The 22,226-nt window shown below is 37.0% G+C and overlaps 1 protein-coding gene across 2 annotated transcripts in view; it reads right to left on the minus strand.

The window, feature by feature from the left end:
- The window catches only part of MAGI3 (membrane associated guanylate kinase, WW and PDZ domain containing 3), a 243,769-nt gene that overhangs the window by 82,652 nt on the left and 138,891 nt on the right, over positions 1-22,226 (minus strand). For both annotated transcript variants that reach the window (XM_049618389.1, XM_049618390.1), the window contains exons 2-3: positions 16,410-16,526; positions 1,921-2,040 (exon numbers count right to left, since the gene is read on the minus strand). In XM_049618389.1, coding sequence (XP_049474346.1) covers positions 1,921-2,040; positions 16,410-16,526 — 237 coding nt within the window. The remainder of the gene's footprint in view (positions 1-1,920; positions 2,041-16,409; positions 16,527-22,226) is intronic.

Consider the following 22,226-nt stretch of genomic DNA (forward strand, 5'->3'; position numbering starts at 1 on the left):
AATGAGAATAGGCTATTTGCATAAAAATATAAAACGGCAGTGGTCACTTCCTCTTAGAAGCCTTCACAGGCCACCTTATCTTTGATATTCTTACTATTTTCTTTAAATCTCTTATTTTTTGGGGCACCTGGGTGGCTCAGTTGGTTAAGCGGCCGAAGCGGCCGACTTCGGCTCAGGTCATGATCTCGCGGTCCATGAGTTCGAGCCCCACGTCGGGCTCTGTGCTGACAGCTCAGAGCCTGGAGCCTGTTTCAGATTCTGTGTCTCCCTCTCTCTGACCCTCCCCTGTTCATGCTCTGTCTCTCCCTGTCTCAAAAATAAATAAAACATTAAAAAAAAAAAAAAATCTCGTTTTTGTTTCCTTCATAACATCTCCTTTTGATGTTTGATTTTGTTTGTTTTACTAACTTCGTATTTAGATATGGGATTTATTAAGGTAGTATCATTTCATTATTGTTCACTACAGTATCACTATTCCCTCTTACACTGCTTGGCATATAGTGGGGACTTAATAAATGGTTTGCTGAGGGGTGCCTGGGTGGCTCAAGTCAGTTAAGCCTCCGACTCTTGATTTCAGTTCAAGTCACGATCTCATGGTTCATGGGATCGAGCCCTGCACTGGGTTCTGCGCTGACAGCGTGGAGCCTGCTTGGGATTCTGTCTCTCTCTGCCTCCTCTGCTAGTGCTTTCTCAAAATAATCAAATAAACTTAAAATTAAAAAAAAAAAATGGGTTGCTGAATGAATGAATGAACGAATGAATGAATGAGTTGTGGGAGCTAAGCTCAGAACCCGTAGCTGCGGCAAACTGAGCAGGCAAAAGCAAATCACAGAAGACTCTGAAGAGGATTCACAAGCAGAGCTGTGCCGGAGGAAGGCTAGCACGACAGCAATGGGCAGGTGGGGAGCACGGAGGGAAGAAGGTGAACAAATGACATGAACCATAGTAGCCCAGACGCAAGCCAGTCCAAGGCCCACAAGGAAGTGTGAGAGTGAAAAGAAAGGCACTGGAAAAGCTGCTACAGACAAAGAAATGGCTAGATTTGGTAGCAGACACGTGGGAATAGGAGAGAGAGGAGGAAGCAAATGACGACTCCACTGTTTTGAGCCCAGGGTGCAGCTAAAGAGAGAAATTATGAATTACTCTTTTGGATACACACAAATGCATGTTTGGATACGCTGAATTCAAGGTCAGTGTTTACTGAACACCATTTCTAGACACTAAGGATACTTCTGAATAAGAAAGACATGATGGTGCCTTCATCAAGCTTGTGAAAAAGGCAACCATGACAGCGTGATGAAGCAATGATGAGGGAGTACGGGAAACCATGGAGCAGACAAGCTTGCCAGGGGAGAGCGGAGGTTAAGGGGGAACAAAGGACGGAACGTGGCCTCATTTAAAAACTGAAACTGATCTTAAGTCTCTGCTTCCTAGAACCAAGTGGGTAGAGAAGAGATAAGAAAAGAAAATCAATTATTCTATTTTTGTTCTCTCCCCCCCCCCCCCCATCTGTATTCTCTCTTCTCCAAGAGAGCCAAGCTGTGTAGACTTTTTAAAGTGCACAGTATTTGGATTCCCAACCACAAACAGAGAGCAATCAACAAACACATGTTGAGTTCACACGATGAATATGAATTTCTATGAAATATGCAAACTGGCCAGTTTGAATGATTTCAGTACATTCTTCACAATCAGCTTCATAATATGATGGAATGCTTCTGCTTATTATTTAATCCCATTTTAGTTAGCAAATGACAAAGAGCCTAACCAAAAGAAAAATTTCCCAAAGACCAACAGAAATTTTTTTTTACAAAAATGGTATTTTACTGATCAAATTTCCTTTGAAATAATTCTAGTCAGTTTTCTAATAATTCAGATAGTTTTCTAGGTTGCTGCCATTGTCAGTACTTAGGGACATACCATCATACGTTCCACTTTCTAATAATGCGCCACTCTCTTCCAGTGCTTTGAACTGTTCAACAGAAATGAAATTATAGTCCACCCCTGGTACTTCCCCATCCCTGGGGGCCCTTGTAGTGCCTAAGGAAAAAAACAAGAAAAAAAAAAAATAGGTTGTAAAGTGCTTTTAAACTTACAGAATATTGAGAATAGAAAATACAGTCTATAGAGAACACATGGGAGAAACACACTACTGAATATATGGTACCTTCTAGAATGACGATCAGAAAATTTTAGATTTAACATTTTTTGGTGAGAGTAGGAAGATAATGTAGAATGACTAAATACACTTTAATAAATTCTACAGATAGCTATGAAATTTGAACCACAAAGACTAAAAAAAGTTTTAGTGTCAAAGGAAGCTTAACTTTCTAAGACACAATTCTTTTTTTTTTTTTTTTAAGTTTATTTATTTTCGGAGAGAGAGAGAGCGTGCACGCAAGTGAGCGCAGGGGAAGGGCAGAGAGAGAGAGGGAGAAAGAGAATCCCAAGCAGGCTCCGTGCTCTTAGCACAGAGCCCAAAGGAGGGCTTGATCTCACAAACTGTGAGATCATGACTGAGCCTAAACCAAGAGTTGGATGCTTAACCAACTGAGCCACACAGGCGCCCCCAACAGTTAATTATTTTACTTCACTTATCACTACTTAACATCTGAAGGAAAGATAAATCTACCAATGACAGATTCATATTTCATATTTTGAGGGACATGGTATTCTTTTTTTTTTTTTTTTAATTGAAGTAAAGTTGACATACAGTATTAGTCTCAGGTGTATACAGACTTCATTTTCATCAAACTACATTTGTTTCTTCCCTGGAATAAATGTAAGCTAACCTTCTACTTCCTAGCGTCATGAAGGACAATAAAAAGAGAGACACAATTTTTAAAGGTTCTTGTAATAAACTCTAGTTTAAAAACTTGGACAAATATTAATTATGAAATTATTTTAGATTAATGAATAAAAGGCTTAAGGCTTAAGATAGGTATTCACATATTACACCTTAGCCATTATTAAGTCATTTCAAACACTTCAGAAATACACTGTTTAATGAAATATACTATGGTAATACAATACTAAATTTCTGTCTATTAAAGAATTCATGCTAAAGCAAAATCTTTCAGATCAAAAGTATAAATTCAAGTTACGGAAGCACTGCTACCTTTGACTGAATTTTACGGAATATGAATTAAATTGAAAATTTATTATCAGTTCTAGATACTAGAAAAATTATTTCAAATAGTAGAGAATACAAAAAAGAGATCTAAATATTTAGCCAGGACACAGAGTTAGGATATTGTGGCAAATCCTGTGTAAGAATGCCTTCCCAAACCTCTTCCTCCACTTCTGCTCCCTGTTCATTAATGGCGCTCCAAGCCAGAAACTGGCAAGTCCGCCATCTTAGGTTCTTCTCTCTATTCCACATCTAGTCAACAAATCCGGTTGACTCCATCTCCTGAATATCTCTAGGATTTATATACTTTAATTCATTCTCACACTGACCTAATTCATATCACTATCTATGGTCTCCTAGGTTCAACCGTTGCTCTCCCTGGCTACTCTCCTTACCCAGACTGTAGCCAGTGACTTCTCTTAAAACAATCATCTGGGCAAAAATCCTCTAAATCAATCAAAGGTTTCCCATGATCTTTAGCACTGAAGTCCACACTCTACCTTTCCAGGTTCTTTATTGCCTCACTCCTTTCATATTCCAGGCTTTAAACATAAGAGGGTTTTTTTCCCCCAGTTCTTTTAATGTTTCTTGGATTTGCTCACCTCCATAAGGCCTTTGTCCAAGCCATTCTTTTCTCTGGAAGACTTCCTCTTCCCTTTCCCACTCTTACCTCAGCTAATTCCTGGCTTAGAAAGTTTCTTTAGTGGGGCGCCTGGGTGGCTCAGTCAGTTAAACCACTGACTTCAGCTCAGGTCATGACCTCACGGTTTGTGGGTTCAAGGCCCATATCACTGTCAGTGCAGAGCCTGCTTTGGATCCTCTGCTCCCTCTCTCTCTGCCCCTACCCTCCCATTCCCCATGTGTATGTGTGCGCGCTCTCTCTCTCTCTCAAAAATAAACATTTAAAAAAAAAAGTTTCTTCAAGAAACCTTCCTGGGGTATGGAACATGAAGGAATCACATCTAAGTGGTTCAAAGTAATAGCCCCAAGTCTTAGTACAGTGAAAGAATCATGGCAGGTACTCAATATAGACAGTTGTCAAGTAAATTACATGAAATTTTACACAAATATAATTAGCAGTGTCTAGAAATATGCTATTATTATAATTCACGGGAAATTATTAATTGCTCTTACTTTTTAGTTGCATTACATTCTATAACATGAAAAACTCCATAAAGATGTTAATAAACCATTAATGGTAACAATCTCAGAAAATAACAATTAAGCCAACACTGTAAGCAACAAAGACTGTATTCAACAAATTTCCCCCCTCATCCTTACCCAACTTCTTATAAAAATGAGCATTTCTTTATCTGCTTTATCTCACAGAGGATACAAAATCTGGAAAACATAACTTTCTTTCTTGTTAAATATTTTTTTGTCAAATTTGTTTTTTCATATATATTGACTAAACTACATCGTTAGATTCCCCAAAAAGCTAATAGCTCTTAGCTCCATATAAAGTAAAAGTTAACATTGGAAAATAAATTTAATGATTAAATTTAAAATTTATAATGATCTGTGATAGATGAAAAACGTGGCCACAATATTTTGTACCTCCTCCCATCAAGAGATGGGGCAGCCTCCTGCCTCATCTCTGAAATCTAGACTGGATCTATGGTTTGCTTTCAGTAATTTAAGGTGGAGGATGTGATTTTGTACAATTTCAGGAGTCTAGGCTTTCATCTTTGCCTTATTAGAATGGTTCCACCACCAAGCATGGAAGTGTAGTCTAGACTATGATGAGAGAGCCTCACCCAACAAACAGCACCAGGGTTCCAGACTTGTGAGTGAGGCCATCTTAACCCCTACAATCTGCGTGGAGGTGCCAATGACCGCAGCCACAAGAGTTGTCCCAGTTGAGTCATCCGACTCATGGAATCATGAGAAATAATGCATGATGGTTATTTCAAGTCATTAAGTGCTGGGCTGGTTTGTTATTTGGGAAAGGCTAATTAAAATATTATCCAAATAAATTCTACTATAACACATAATGATTATATAAAACTCGACTTAAGAGAAAACCATATTACAGTTAACACTATAAAAAGAGCACTGATCCAAGGGGCAGGAGTTACTCTATATTTTAGTCTAGAATTGTTATTAACAGTAGAATTTTAAACAAGCACTGAATCCTTCTGGGCCTCCTTCTCTTTCTGCAAAGTGGTGTTGAGCAAGATGATGTTCATGATTCTTTCCATTAGAGGTATGAAATGTTATGTGTGACATATACGTTTCCAAGACTTAAAAAGTAGCTTTAATGTTAATTCTCTTAACAAATATGGATTACAAATTTTCACATCTTATCCCCAAAAATGTATAATCCCACACACATAAAAAGTTCTCTCCCTTTCTCTACGTTACCTCATTGTCTTCAGCATTCCAGAAAATTTATCTTTATATTCTCCTGATACTCTATATATTTAATGTAAAACTTTCTGTATTGCCTCCAGTAACCACTATAATTCTTTTTACGTAAAACTTCCTCTGAATCGTGTTTACACACAGTCTCCAACTCCTCTCCTCTCACTCTCTCTTGAGACCATTCCAATCAGATCACTGCCCCACACACTCCGCTGAGACAATCCGCTGTATTCATCAGGAGTCTCCACTTTGCTTCACCCAATGCTCGAGTCTCAGTCCTCATATTACCCGACCTTGTGTCAACATTTGATAAAACTGACCATTCCCCTCTTTTGCTTTATTCTGAAACCTACAGAAAGTTTCATAAAACATATATATAAAGTTTAACAAGTAGTAATATATCAAATCCATCCAAGCGAAGAAAGAGAATATCACCAGGGCAACAAAAGCCCTCTTGAATGCCTCCAATCATACTTCTCTCCTTCCCCTCACCCCCAAAGGTACCCATCATCTTGATATTTGTGATGATGATTCCCTTTCTTCTTTCAAATGTTTACCAACTATGTAATGCATTCGTAAGCAACATAGCTTAATTTTGCCTATTTTATAACTTCATATGAATAGAATCATGCCATATGCATTCTTTTAGGTCCACATTAACACGTGCCAAGTTTTTAAACTTCTGCCAACATGTAAAGGCATCTCACTGTGTGTTTAATGTACAACTGGGTTTTGAGATTATACGTTCTTTTTCAAATATTTACTAGCCATAGATATTTCTTCAGTTGTGAAGTGACTGTTCAAGGCTTTTGCCACTTCTCTATTGCCTTGCCTATCTTCTAAAATTTGGTTTGTATTTCTTTACATTCTGGATACGACAGTGCATCATCAAATCTCAGTAATCAACGGCTTCTAAAATGCACCACTATCTTATCACTAAAAAAGAAAACAAAATGACAATTAAAATTGAAAGACACCACCTACTGAAAGCTACAATCCAACTGGAGAGAGGTTAAAATGTGAAATAGCTGTATCTTAGCACTGAGGAAGCACTGCCATCCTCTGTCACATACAGCATCACAAAGGGGGAGTTTCTGCAAATATGTGAAATGTGCTTCCTAGAAACAGTGCTCTATGCAAAACTGTGTTCCCCAAATAGTAGATAGAGGTTATGGAGAAAATAGGGTCAGAGTTGACTTCTCAAAACCTAGCGCAACTTTGTTACCAGAGCACTAGCAAAACCAATAACCCCCCCAATTAAAAATATTAATACAATTTAAAAGATTTTAAATTCCTAAGAAAAACATCAGACTAAATAAAATTCTTTGTCTTCAGAAAATGACTTAAAAAAAAAAGAAATGAATAGCTTGACAGGAAGGGGTATGAGGAGGGTTGAGGCTACTGAATAATGAAGATAAGATCAGGCAAAATGTGCAATAAATGATTTTAAGATAAAGCACATGTTCAAATTGAGAAGAGGCCAAATCAAGGCGAACGGGCATCGCGTATGGTGCATACAACATTCAACTATGTTTGCATATTCCTTCTACTTGCCGCTACTTGATGACACAAAACATTAGCTTGCTGGAGGAAATGGAAAGAACCAATATTACTTCCATTAAATTGATATCATTATCCCACCTACTTACCAATCATCTATGAACTTGGTTATTATAGAAACCAATGTTGTAGCAGAACAGACAGTATCTTCTCCTACCCTGTGATTTTTTTCATCTTTTTTAATGGTCTTTTAATGATAATAGTTTTTCATTTTATTGTAGTTAAATTTATCAATCCTCTCCTTTATAGCTAATGCTTCCGTGCCTCGTTGAAGAAATCCTTCCAAAGGCCATGGAGATATTCTATATTCTTTGTTAAAAGCATCACAACTCTGCCTTTTACACCTAATAGTTTAATGCACTAAAATAGATCTTTCTTGACTTGATGGGAGATAGTGGTCGGGCTTCTGTTTTCTTCCAGAAGGCTATTCAACACAATTTATTGAAAAGTCAATTATTTTCCCCTTTGATCAGGCATGTTACTTCTATCACAGAAATCTTATACAGAAACATCTACATAAAACTAGGTGTGTGACTGGATTTTCTATTACGTCCCATTTACCCACTGACCATTCCTGCACCATTATCACAGTGCTGTAATTATTATGTTTTCATGATAAATCTTGATATTTAGGAGAGCAAGTTCACCTATTCTGTTTTTTCCATTTATAGCCCTTCCATATAAAATCTGGAATCAGAGAAAGAGGTTAAAAATGCTGGAATTTTTATGGGATTAGAATGAATCTATTAATCAATTTGAGGAGAACTGTTATCTTCACCAATAGTGAATCTTTAATCCAGGAACAAGAAATCTGTCAGTATATTTACATCTTCTTCCTGGTCCCTTAGTTTTGCCTCATAGAAGTCTTTACGCTTCTTTTGAGATTAATTTCTAGGCATTTCAAATACCTATATGCTATTATAAATATTTTTGTAAACTTCCATTTTCTAATTATTGAGAATACAGAAAGAATACAATTGTGGGAATCCACTTGGTCACTTTATTTGGATATAATTGACCTACAATCAAAATTCACTAATTCTAACAGTACAATTCTGTGAGTGTGGGGACCCATCACCCCTAAAAGTTTTCTTGTGCCTCTTTGCAGTCCTCACCCTGTGGCAGCCACTGATCTGGTGTCACTGTAGTTTTGTCTTTAATGGAATCTCATAGAAACAGAATCATACATTAATTTGATTCCAGTAGTGGGTTGTATCTGGCTTCTCTCACTTAGCAGGAGGCTTTTGAGATCTATCCTTGTTGTGATTCAATGTACTTTTATTGCCTAAGTGGTATTCTATTGAATACACCAAAATTTGATTATGCATTTACCATTGACGGGTATTTGGGTTGGTTCCAGATTTTGGACATTCTAAATAAAGAAGCTATAAAGTTACAAGTCTTTGGGCAGACATATATTTAAATTTATGTTGGGTTAATATCTAGGAAATGCTGGGTCGTATGGTAAGTCTATGCTTAACTTTAAAAGAAAATGCCCTAAAGTTAGTATACGTTGCAGTCTCACCAACTCATATATGAGAGCTGCAGTTGATTTACATTAGGGTTTTCATGTAAGAATTCCTTCTTGAAGTTTTCTTGGCAAATTGACTTTTTCAAAAGCCCAAGAAAAATCAGTTGGTAGGGAAAATGCGAAAACAAAGTATTACAATTCTCCTGTGAGAATTAAAGCTTAATCATTGGACAGACACGTTACTGATTTGAAGGAATCTAAGGATATCAACTGAAATCAAGAGCAAAAAATACTGAAAAGTGAAACCAAACGGTAAAGTTGGCATTTCCACAGCAGCACGTGGGAGAGCAGCAGTCACAATGCACTCGTCAGTCTTACTTGCAGCTGTTCCCTGGGCTACAAGTGTGAGGTCAAGGCCCTGTCTGCTAACAGTGAGTCTTTCTTGCAAATACAGTATTAGTGAGATTAAATGCGTCTATACTTTATATAAATCCTATGACTGGTATTCCCCCAAAAAATCACAGGTTTTGAAAGCAAAACAAGTCCTTAAGTTGGCAGTTCTGACATGGGATTCTATGTAATCATTTCACCTTGAAGGAAGATCTGAATATTATTTGAATACTATCCAACAATGTCCTTTGGCCTTTTCCACTGCTTGAGTATGTGTTATGAGTTTCAGTGCTTTGTAAATAATAGAAGAAATGCGAAGAGAAGTGAACATCGTTGTGGAACACTCCAAACCTGAAATCTGAAACTGGTCTAAAATCTAAGGTAGAAGCAATATGGATTTCAATGGCAAAACCAACATCAGGGCAAGGAGACAACATATTTTCACCATTAAAAAAGAAAACAAGCTTATTCAAATGACCACTGACTAGCACCTAACAATTTGAAGAGCATCGATGCAATATGGAAAAATTTTCTATACCGGAATATTTGCAACCAAGCAAAGTCAGAACTATCGGCTAATACAATTGATACTTGTGTGCTTTATAATTTCATTTTAGGAGTGAAAATTTCAAATAGTATATATGTGCAGTACTCTTCCAAATTTTAACTGATTTTTATTTGGCATTTATTTTGTGTTAATGTTCCCATCTTTTAATGTCTTCTATTAGCAAATGTCTGTATCAGGTAGAGAGAAGTGCTGAAAAGTGTTATCATAATCTTGTTATATAAGTTTATAATAATAACAAACCACTTGATTTTTAAAGTGGTTGGTACACTCAGGAGAATCGATCCATACCACGGTGTTTGTGGCCATCATTCCCGCCATAATGGTCAAGGGCAGCAGTCATGTGGGTTCCCACGGTGCTTGGTTCAGCTAACTCTTCATCATAACGAACCGCAGTTTATACGGGGATCAAACTGTGATGCCACTTCTTGCCATGAACTGTGAGCACCCAGCTTTCCACTGGAACGAGCATGGCACTGTGCTCATGGCCCAAGAACACAACCAAATCTAAAATTCCTTCTTGGCAGGTCTGTGTCCTGGGACCACTACCAGTACTGATTCTGTATTAGTCAGGATCCAAACAGGAGAGAAACATGGTAACTTGAACAAGGCCAGCTTAATATAACCAATTATTAACTATTTACAAGGAATTAACTAAGAGGAAATAAAAGAGCACCCTAACGCTGAGGGAGAATACTCCAATGAGGAACAAACTTGGAAGGGAAGAACGCTCCCAAACTCTGGGATTCAGACCTGTGTGGAGAAGGTGTGGTAGCAGTGATGGATCTGGTTCACAGTTGGTGGGTCAAGGCTGATGGACAGGGAACAACCTCGTGGAGCACTGATGAAATTAACCAGCAAGCTGCCTGTGGTGGGGGGTGTTTTGAACCTAACAAAACCATCTGGGACCCTGGCTGGACTTGCCAGAAACCCAGTAGAAAACCACTTACAGGGGATATTGTTGAAATGTGGGGAGCCCCTGGGGTGCCCATCAAACTCATCAGGAAACTGCAAGGAAATCAGCAGGTGCGCTGGTAGAACTCATGAAGCACCATGAATGGGAGTTGAATTTTGTCAAATGTTTTATCTGCATCTATTTGAAAAGATCATATGTTTTTTTGTTTTGTTTTCTTTTCTTTTCCAGTCTATTACTATCCTAGTTTCATATGTTATCCCAACCTTGCATTCCTGGGACAAATACCACTTGGTCATAATGTATTATCCTTTTTACATATTGCTATATATTGATTTGCTAAAATATTTTAAGGAGTTTTAAGTCTATGTTCACGAAAAACTGTGTCTAATGTTATTTTCTTCTAACGTCTTTGTCTGGTTTTAGAATTGAATGAGTTGAGAAATTCCCTCCTCCTGTATTTTCTCAAAGAATCTGTGTAGAATTTGTATTATTTCTTTAAATATCTGGAACAATTCACCTGTACCATCTGGACCTGATGCTTTCTTAGAGGGAAAGTTACAAACTACAAATTCAATTCCTTTAATAAACTTAGAAGTTATTCAGTTATCTCTTTCTTCTTGAGTGAGCACTTGTAGTTTTTGCCTTCTGAGGAATTTTTCCATTTCATCTGAGTTGTTGAGTTTACTGTCACAAAGTTGTTCAGACTATTCCTGATTGTTCACTTAACATCTGTAGGATTTTTAATGATGCTATCTCTTTCACTCCTGATGCTGTTATAGTGTGTTCTCTCTCGTCACCTGAACAGTATGGCTAGAAGTATACCAGTTTTATTGATCAGAAAGAACCAGCTTTAGGTTTCATTGATTTTTCTTTATTTTCTGGTTTATCAGTTTCTGCTTTTATCTTTATTATTTCCTTCCTTCTACTTAATTTGGGTTTACTTTGCTCTTCTTTTGCTAAATTCTTAAAGTAGAAGTTTAGATCATTGATTGACATATTTATTATTTTCGAAGTATTTAGCCCTATAAATTTCCCTCTAAACACTGTTGTAACAGCAGTATTGGTATGTTGGGTTTGATTATGTTTTGAGATGCTGATGTAATATTTTGTAATTTTCCTTGTGGCTTTAACTCACAGGTTATTTAGAAGTGTGCTAATTTCCAAATATTCAGAGATTTTCCAGATGATTTTCTGTTAAGTGATTTCTTGCAATCCCTTTATGATCACAGGATATATTTTGTATAATTTAAATCCTTTTAAATTTATTGAATCTTGTTTTATGGCCTGGAGTATGGCCTTTATTTGTAAATGTCCTATGTGCACTAGAAAAGAATGTATAGTCTTCTGTTGTTGGGAAGCATGTTCTAGTAAATAGCAATTAGGTCAAGTTGGTTCAAAGTGTTATCCAGGTCAGAATCACCTTAGTGATTTTTTGCTTACTTTCCCTAAAGAGGGTGTTGAAATCTTGAACTCTAATTAAGAAGTAGTCTACTTCCTTCCAGTTCTATCACTGTGGTATCATTTTCATCCCATCTGTAGCATTTCCTTTACTGTTTCTTATAGTGCAAGTCTGCTGGTAAAAAATTCCCTCACCATTTTTTATTTATTTATTTTTGGTCTGAAAAATTCTTTATTTCTCTTAAGGATGTAGAAATCTTTTGTTGTATGTAGCAATCTAGGTTGGCAGTTTTTCCTTTCAGCATGTTGAAAATGACATTTGATTGACTTCTGGCTTGTATTGGTTTCTGTTGACAAGTCTGCAGTCATTCTTTATTCCCTTGTATTTAATGTATCTTTTTTCTGTCTTTCACATTTTCTCTATCACTGGTTTTCAACAATTAGATTATAATACACTTGGATGTGTTTTTTTACGTTTCTTCTGTTTGGGGTTTGTTGAGATCCATAGTTCTGCAGATTTATAGTTTTCGTCAAATTTAAAATTTTTTCAGCCTATTTCATCATATATCTTGTTTGTTTCCTCCCCATCTCTGCTTTGACAGTATGCATCATTCAATATGAACAGATCACAGTCCTGTTCTGCCTATAATCCTATCTCTGAAAATAGCTGTTACATATATCTTGACCAATTGCTAGTTGTTTACAGTAAGAAGGTAAATCTAGTACCAGTTAGTCATTCATGGTAGAAGTAGAAATGTCTCTCTCTGGTTACTTAAAAAAAATAGTTTATGTCTTTAGTCTTTTTCCTCTCTGTTTCAGTTTGATTCATTTATATTGCTATGTCTTCAAGTTCACTGATTTTTCTCTTCTGTAGCTTCCACCCTGCTATTGAGCCTATCCACTGAATTTCTAAAGTTCCATTTAGTTCTTTTAAAAAAATATTCCATTTTCTCTTAATTTTATTCACATGGTTCTTTAAATCCTTGATCATATTTATGACTCTAAATGTGTGGTATGGTTATACGTGTTTATATTTCTGTTTTGTTTTTTTCTATCAGCTGACTTTTCTTTTGATTGTGGGCCATATTTTCTTCTCATCTCATAATTTTTATTAGACGCTGGGCATTTAAATATTATGCTATTCAGTGTCAAGATTTTGTTGTCTTCCTTTAAAGAGTGTTAATAATCCCCCTTTCCTCCCTCCCTCCCTCCCTTCTTTTCTTTCTGCTAACAGTTAAGTGATATGCATATCTGCTTGATATTTTGGGGCTTGCTTAATTAAACTTTGTTAAAGTGGGTTCTAAGGAGCTTACACCAATTTTAGTCCTACTAGTAAGCCATAACCTTTACGAGGTCTCTTCACTCAGGTGGGCTAGAACTCAGATTCTCCCAGCCTTATGTAAGCTCTGGAAACTGCTAGCCTTACAGTTCCCAGAGAGTCTTTGCCTGGCCATGTAGAGTCTCATCCTATACATTCTCAGCTTGGTCTTCAGCAACAGACTCAAGGGGACACCTGTGCAGATTATTTGAGCTCCTTTTCTTTATAGCTCTCTCTTCTCTGACACTGTCCTGCAAATCTCAGGCACTTCAGACTTCTTGAACTCAGATTTCTGTCCCTTCAACTCAGAATCCTCTGTACTCTGCTTGGGCTCTCCCTCCCTGTGCTGTGGCCCGGAAAGTGCCTCTAGGCAGAAGACCGAGGAACCATAGGACTCCTTCGTGTATAGTCTCCTTTCTCTTAGGAATCACAGTCTTGTCCTTTCTACAGTGCAGTGTCTGACAATGGAGAAGTATTTCTTTCTCTTATTAATTTTTTTGCTCAAATTGTTTCAGGTTTTGTCAGTGGGCACCCCTTCTAGATGACTTTTTTTGAAAATGTGCTTCTGATATGTCACCATAGTTTTTCAGGCATTTACATACTTTCTGGTTCAATTAGATGTTCCAAGCTCATCTTATACTTACTTTCCTTGTCCCAGACCTGGAATCAGAATTGTCCCCAAGAATATTTAGTATCTTTTAGTAAAGAACGGTAATTACAGACTTTTTGGTGTGTTAACTGTTACCGATATATCACTGCATTCTTGGAGGAGTTATGGGCACTTCAATGTGTAGGTTAATAGGTCCTGTTAGGATCTGAAAAGGCTGCAGCTGTTTGGATCTAATGAATTAAAACTGAATAAACTATAGCTCCTTTCTAGGACAAAACCACACACTGAGGGAAAACTGCAAAACTAGGACAGTACAAGTACACTTAAAAGAAGATCCAAGTAAAAGTGCAGAGTACAGCACAAAGTACAAGTACGTATTTTTATTAACTTGTTTTAACAAGGGAAGAGGGAGCTCAAGAGCTATGAATGCTACCCTGAGACACCCCATGCAGGCAAAATACCAAGTTACTTAGAAGGGAATAAATATCAGGTTGTTTTCAGACTTTCAAGGAGCAATGCTTTATGCCATAAGACAAATAATTGACTAACAGAGCTAAGATAGTCAAGGAAAGAAAATATGAGCCAAACATTTCATATACATCCAAACAAACTTAAAAGTATAAAGGCCACAGGCCAACTACGATGATCCTCTGACTCCTTCCTCGGAAATCTCATGGAGAAGAAGCTTTAGAAAACCAAAGTTAATGAAGAAACAACATAAGAATTGGCAGTTAGATTCAGTATGTATTTGCCCACAGGATAAAGAATAAATGATGAGTATAAAGGTGAGAGTACCGTAGGTAATGGCTGTTTGCTTTGTTAATATAGACATAGATCAAGTATCAAAAAATGGTGAAAATGAGGAAAGCATATGAAAAGCTTGCTGAATTTGTTTGTAGTAAGAAGATATTATTTCAAGTCACATGATGGGAGGGAGGAAGAAGCAATAACTAGATCATTTAATATTGCTCACAGTTGGGACAAAAACAAAAAGAAGGAAGGAGGAATAGGGTGTTACATAAAAATATTAAGGGAGCCATTAGAATAAGGATACAAACCTTTCTAAAAAGAGAGAGATGATATAAAATAGACTACTTGGTGAAAGGTTTTATATAAAAGATGTGTATATGGGCAAAACAGAAAGCCGTAACAAAACAGAGACTAAAGACCTCGATCCCATCAATAAATATACACGAAGTTTCACACTGGCTACAAAGTCTCCACCACTATTTGTACAATGAAGAGCTTCAGAAAGATGGAAGAATAAAAAGACAGATAAAGATATACTAGGCAAATGCAAAGAAAAAGAGGCAGGAGTTGCGATTCTGAAATCTGACAAGGCAGATTTATAGGAGGAAATTGCAGATAAGGAGTTGGATTTAAAAGCAAAAACCAGAACAGTTTATACCACGTTAAAGAGTCTGGACTTGTACTCACTGCGAGACTTTGAAGGATAAACTGTAGATGGACAGCTGTAGATGGACAGGAGTCGAGTCAAACATACACTTTAAAGACAGACCAGGTGGAGGGGTTGTGGGTGGAAGGCGAGGCTGCAGCTCGAATGGGGAAGGGGACAGGCACTGACGGCTACTCCAGGACAGGAGGTTTGCATTCATGTTCTCATTTTAATTCTAATAACTACATAAGGTTATCTCTTGTTACTCACATTTTACATATGGAGATTCTGAGGCTCAGGAAAATCAAGTAACTTGTCCAAGGATCTAGATTTTTTACCTAGCTCTTTGCCGCTACATAATTCTATTTGTTTTAAAAGAAAAAAAAGTCCAAGCAAGAAAGGGTGAGGGTCTAAGGTAGTACAGAGTATCGATACTGAAGGAACGTGATTAGAAAGGCTTGGTGATGGACTGGACACTGTGTAAGAGTAAATAACAAGAAAAAGAAATAAAGACATTTCAGAGCCATTCAGAGAGCTACTATCTACAAGGAGTTACAAATACATTGAAAAAGAAAACAAACTAGAACATCTTTTTAGGCCTTTTTATTGTTTACTGCTTGTTCTTCCCCAACTTGCTCTAAAACCAAAACGTAAGCATACGTGATTTCTTGTTATGTGATAAACACACACACACACACACACACACACACACACACACACACACACACAAGCATCATTATAACAAGAACCAGGTCCTATGAAAACTATGGCAACTGGAATAGTTATACAAACATCTAGATAAAACTTCAAAATGGATTACCACAAAGACGCCACAGTGTGCTACTTTTTTTTTTCTTTGAAGGAGGGGCAGATCTTAAAGTTAGTAATGTGCCAATAATTAATACAAAAATGTTTGTTCTCAGTGTACAAGGCATTGAGAGCAAAAAAAAAAAAAAAAAAAAAAAAAGTCTTCTTACTGACTAAACTCTAGGAACTGATTTATAACAGAAAATCAGGTTAGCAAAATGTACCTGTGTTAATCTTAAACTCTTAAAGCCTAATGACTTCTTTAAAAAGTTACAATATAGAATCTTCTAGCTTTTCTATTTTAAAAGCACAAACCCTGCATGACTTCTGAAAACGTTTCTCCTTATCCAGTATTTGTTTCAATCTAGTGTTCCAACTTAGTCTTCCCAATTTCATATGAGATACTCTACTGATTTCTACATGTTTGATTAATTAAATAAGGATATATTGGCCTCCTTTCCTTTTTGTTCCATCTCATACTTACATGGAATGGTTCTCAAGTAGAGATTATCTCTGATCACTTGCTGCAATTTGTGGTCAATTGATCCTTTCTGAAACTGAAGACTCAGGTAATGTCGCAAATCTTTATTAATGACTTTGCCTACAAAAAAAAAAAAACACACACACACACACACACAGAAGAAAAAACACAGAACTGTTAGATCTCCAGTTAGATACTGATGCTAGTGACTGAATGCTCTTAAAGCTTTTAGCTATAAACAGGAAAAAAAAAAAAAACCATAGTATTTTACTAAAAACAAAGTTTTGCTAAAAACAAACTATTATAGTACCAAAATATACATACCTGTAATATATAATGTGGGCATAATTTTACAGTAGTAGGGGAGGGAGAAGGTATAGGTTAGAGAATATGACAAATGCCCAAGGTAAGTTCCATCTTTGTCTTTAAATACCATCTACATACAGGTAACTTCTAGCTTCTTATGTCTCGATTCCTGACCTAGGTCCACCCAGCTCCAAAGCCACCAAACTCATTCATGTATATTGCAGATATGTTTGAAAGTCAAATAAGCATCTCAAATCTTCACCTGAAAACAGAACTCTTAATTCCACCCTCCCCCAAGTTTTCCTCCATGCTAGTTTTCCTTGTCTTAGCAAATAATAGCACTGTCAACCCAGCAGAACAAACCCAAAAGCTAGAAATCAGAAGTTTCCGATTTCTCCTTTTCACTTCTATCCTCCAGATCCACTCCATTAGCAACTTTTGTCATTTCTACCTCCAAAACATATCCCATACTGTCCACTTCTCTCCATTCCCATCACCTCCACCCTAATCTGGGCCAGCATCATTTCCCATCTGGAATTCTGTAACAGCCTTCTAATAGACTCCCTGCATCCATTCGTGCCTCCTTCCTGTTCCCACCATTTGCACAGAAGCCAGAGTGAGATTACAAACATAAGCCAGATAATCACCAGTCTGTTTAGCCTACCCACCACCACCCCACCCCCATGACTACTTATCGCACTTGGAATAAAATCCAAACTTCCACGTGTTCTAGCTTTAGCCATCTCTGACCCAAAACCATTCATGCCAACCCCTCACCAACCATGCTTCCACCTGCACTGGTCAGCCAAATGGGCTCTACCTCAGAGCCTTCTGCCTATCTGAACAGGCATTTTCTGTCCATTCACTTGACTCTTAGATCCAATATGAATAAATAAGAGAATGATGGATTTTTTTTTTCTTATTTGTGGGGAAAATGGGAGCTAAACAGAGGACTGTTAGAGCTCTCAGAGAAACGTTAAGCAGAAAAACGGAGGACTGCAGAAATCTGATAGCAGTGAATTTATAGTAAAGGTTGAACTTGAAATGAAAATCAAAGCAATCCAAACACTGTTCATTAGATAAGGCTTCACATGATTACCAAAGAGCAATGCTACGACAGAATGGATTACTGTACTGAGTAAGAAATGACTGGGTGATTAAAATACACTCTTTGTTTATTTGGAACAGCTTAATTATGACAAGGTTAGATAAGCGAAAAGGTTACCGCATATCAGTTCATTCTTTCAACTATTATTTCATAATGTAACATTTCTAATCCCCCCCCCCCTTTTTGGTCTTTTCTCACAGGTATAAACAAGCAAAACCAACTGAGACGGTGTTAATATAAGCAGAAAACCAGGATGCTGCTAAAGTGTAGAGATAACATTCGGATCCTAAACTAATAAACACGAACCAGAAAGTCCCTGTTTTGCCTTGCCAAAAACAGATGCTGAGGAAGGGACACAGGTCTGTGATCAAAGAAGAAAGCCTGACAGATATTTACAGGGATAACACAGAAGAATCCCTGGTCCCAGAAGTTGCTTCTTCCGGGCATTCCGGAGCTCCACCAACCTGAGTTCCATTCAGATGGAATCATATTACGCCATTTCTCATTTTCATCACGGTAGTTGCTCATTACTGGGTGAAAGAAAAACCTAATTCCTAATCAGTACTATACAGTCTCATTTCTTATTGAACAAAAACATACCCAATAATGAGTTTATTAAGTATTTTATAAATAGGTAAGGTGTGTTCCAAATGCTTTGTAATAAATATTACCCAAAACCTTTGATGGATTGTTTTATAGGTGCTGAGAAGTCTTAGTGATATTTGCAGGCGTTTAGAGTTTATGAATTGAGAGAGAATGCATCATTGTTTTTTTCCCATTTAAGATATTATAGTACAGGCTCCAATTATCTAAAAGCCTGCTATCCGACATATTTTCATGAATACACTCTATTTGGATAAAGGATAATGCCTCTGTAATTCAAACAGACAATCTGAGTCAAAACTTTTTCTTTAACTCAGATTTTGTTGTTGTTTTTTTTTTAATTTGAAACTTTGCTGCAATATATGGTATAGCTCACAGAGGTAACTATAAAATGCTAAGAACTCAGATTGGATTTTAATCCAGTTAAAACAGATTTAATCCATTAAATTAGATATGATGAAAGACAGAGCCATAATAAAAATCACAGACCACAAGTTACAGCATACAGGGATTTCTTAAGGTGGATATTGAAGTTAAAACACCACATTTTCTGTTTCAAGGACCTATGAGATCTTAAGACTGAGAGGCCAGGTAAAGCAGAAAGAACTAGATTCCAAGAATCGTACCCAGGATTATCAGGGCTGGAACTGCACTCTCAATTATCACCCACAACCCCTGCGGAGATTCTGGATGCAACAGGGAGATAAAGAGTTGCAAAGAAAAGGGTGAGGGACAGTTTCACAAATGTGATCTTTTATTTAAAATGTGCGAGTCATTCAAAAAAGTTATCAGCACCTTCAAAGTTGGAGACAAAATATTACAAATATCACTGAAATGTCAATTATAAAAGATTAACAACTCATATGGGTTGGCATTCTTTAAGATTAATAATTAATAGTAAAATATACTGGATGTAGTGGTCATCATGGACATCCTTGCCTCAAGAAACCAAAGGAACATCTGTAAGGGGACAGAATATTATAGTTCCCTCTTTGATTGGATTCCAGGGAATTTGCTTTAAAAAAAATAAAACACAAATATCCTGAGTAGGCAGATGACTATGGAATTACTAGAAGGCCAACAGAAACGTTAACTCACAGAAACACTGCTGAGTATATCTAGATTATCAGGCTGTAAAGAAACTTCTGTCTTTTATTTAGGCAGAGTTTCACAGAAACTTGACATTTCAAGGGTATAAAAAACATTGACTTGGGGTTAATACAGTTGTCACTCAACAAGTAAGAGAAAAGATTCTTCATAATTTAGGCAGCCACCCAGCCCACCCAGGCAGCCTTTGCTTTAAGTGTTAAGATTATTCCCCGACTTCTAAGTGATTTATAAGTTTATTCGCGAAACTTAAAAATAGATCTATATACCTTACAAATACAGCTCAGGTGTGGAAAAGTCTGTAACCGAAATGTCAATCATATGAATAAATCCAGGCACTCAAGTTTCAAAATACAAATCTTTAGTCAAAAGAACTCCTAAATATAAATCCATACTTTCTGAATATATTCAAATTAATATTCAATAGCAGTTCTCTCTGAGGAATCCGTGTATAGAGACACAGGTTATTAGTTAGATAAACCCTAGGGCATGCCAGCATGGTTGTGGCCATGGAACCAGCTGTAAATCAATCTAATCGTCAAAATCTCACTGCCTTTTCCATAAGGATAGTCGAAGAGACTTTGTCAACCACTTGCTAAAGTCAAGGTATTACATGACTGTACTATAATCCAGCGGTAATTACAGAATCGGGGGGGGGGGATGAGATTGGTTTGGCATATCTCGTTCATATAAATTCACGCTGATTCATGGTCACCATCCTATTCTTTTCTAAACACTTAAAATATTTTATATTTTTTCAATCTCTTCAAATTTAGCCAGTTTCAGGTTAAGGAAGTGGACTTGGCTTTTCACAATCCATTTCATGCCTTTTTGGAAACTGGAACATTTGCCTCTCTTCAGTCTCCTGGTACTTTCCACATTCCCCATGATTTCATAAAGAATACTGACAATAACCCGGAGATAAAATCTTCAGTGCCTTCAACTCCCGGGAGGCGATTCAGTTGAGTTTTGAAAATGTACATTCGTTTAAAGTGAATGGAACTTTTACTACCTCCTCATTTTTTTAAATTTAATTTCTCCCATTTCAGGCTGTTTGTTTTCCTTTAACTGTTGGAAGAGTAATTCTGCTAGTTCCAGATTATGGAAGCGAAGTAAGAACGGTAAATGTCTGATTTCTGCCTGCAAACAGCTAACATTAACAACATCTTCCGATGAAGCAAGCCTACTTCCTTTTTCCTTCCTGTTGTTCTTGCTCCAGACATCACCTTAAAAGCATTTTGTGCTCTCTGAAGTATCTTAGCTACTTTTGAGCTCTGGCCTGTAGAGAAGAAAATTCTTAAATGTTCATTTCTTACAGTCTACTTAGCTCTGTATTAATGTGATCATGTGCTTCTTCCATTTGTCAGCATATACATCTTTTAAGAATTTTTTATAAGTTTATTTATCTTGAAAGAGAGTAAGCATGAGCAGGGAGAGGCAGAGAGAGAGGGAGAGAAACAATCAGAAGCAGGCTCTGTGCACTGTCAGCATGGAGCCCTAGGTGGGGCTTGATCTCATGAACCATGAGACCATGACCTGAGCTGAAATCAAGTTCACAGCTTAACAGACTGAGCCACTCGGGTGTCCCAATCATATACATCTTTTAAAATCTGTGAGCTGTTCAGTGCATTCTGTGTACCCATAAGAATTCCTCACATAACTCTTCTTTTAGAAATCTCTAGTCTTAGAACCGCACCTAGAGATGCTATCAACTTTTAAAAATCTGTTTTCCTCAAAGGCAAAAAGTATGGGCATAACCACGTCCTGGCTCTCTTCCTTACTACGGTGACTGTATGACAGTCAAGTGACTTCCCCCAATCAACCATTCAATCTAACTACCTCAATACAACTAACGTTACCATTAGTCCTTTCCCATTAGACCTGGCAGTGTATTTTATTGTTCCCTCCACCTCGTGAGCTCTACAGAAGTAGGAGAAAGCTCCATGAAAGTGGTAAGAAGATCTACATAAGCTCCAAAGGGGCTCCAAATCTATATACTCCATATCGGCTCCTTGGTTAAGGCAGGGTGCCCCTAAAACAAAATAAATCAAACGGTAGTCTTTTTGTTTGTGAAACTGCAAATGGTATTTGAACAAGACTTTTCTAGAAAGTCAACCTACATATTTCATAGTAAAATATATTTTATGACACAGAAGTCATTCAAAATTATCTCACACAGTTGTTAAACATAGAAGTTTGTCAGCTGAGGGCCAAGCCTTGGTTTGTTTTTACAGATTAATACCCGTATCTAGCATACAGAATGAATGAATCAGTTTACTTTTGTATTTTTGATTTTTCATTTGACCCTCTCTATCCTTGAATACATGAAATTTTGGAAGAGAATCCTCATCTGATACAGCACTCTTTAATAGTCTCTATACAACTTTATCCTAAACTGTGTTTCTTAAACCATGAAACTGATTTTAACACTCAAAATACTAAATTTTCATTGAAGCAGCATGCTCTGTGTTTAAAAGTAGGTTTAATTATAGTTTGTACCCTAATTCCTCAAATTCTGTTCTTTATTTATCAATATTTTTAAATGGATTCACAAAATGCTATCTGGCTATCCTGAAATGCAAAATAAGGCTAAATTAACCATTCAAATCTATTGTGTTCTAGCACCACTGGGGATAACAAGTCCAAGCAGGAAGAAAGCTCAAAACCCTTCTGCTCTTTCTGGGGGGAAGATGTAA

Source organism: Panthera uncia (assembly GCF_023721935.1).
Source record: "Panthera uncia isolate 11264 chromosome C1 unlocalized genomic scaffold, Puncia_PCG_1.0 HiC_scaffold_4, whole genome shotgun sequence".
NCBI lineage: Eukaryota > Metazoa > Chordata > Mammalia > Carnivora > Felidae > Panthera > Panthera uncia.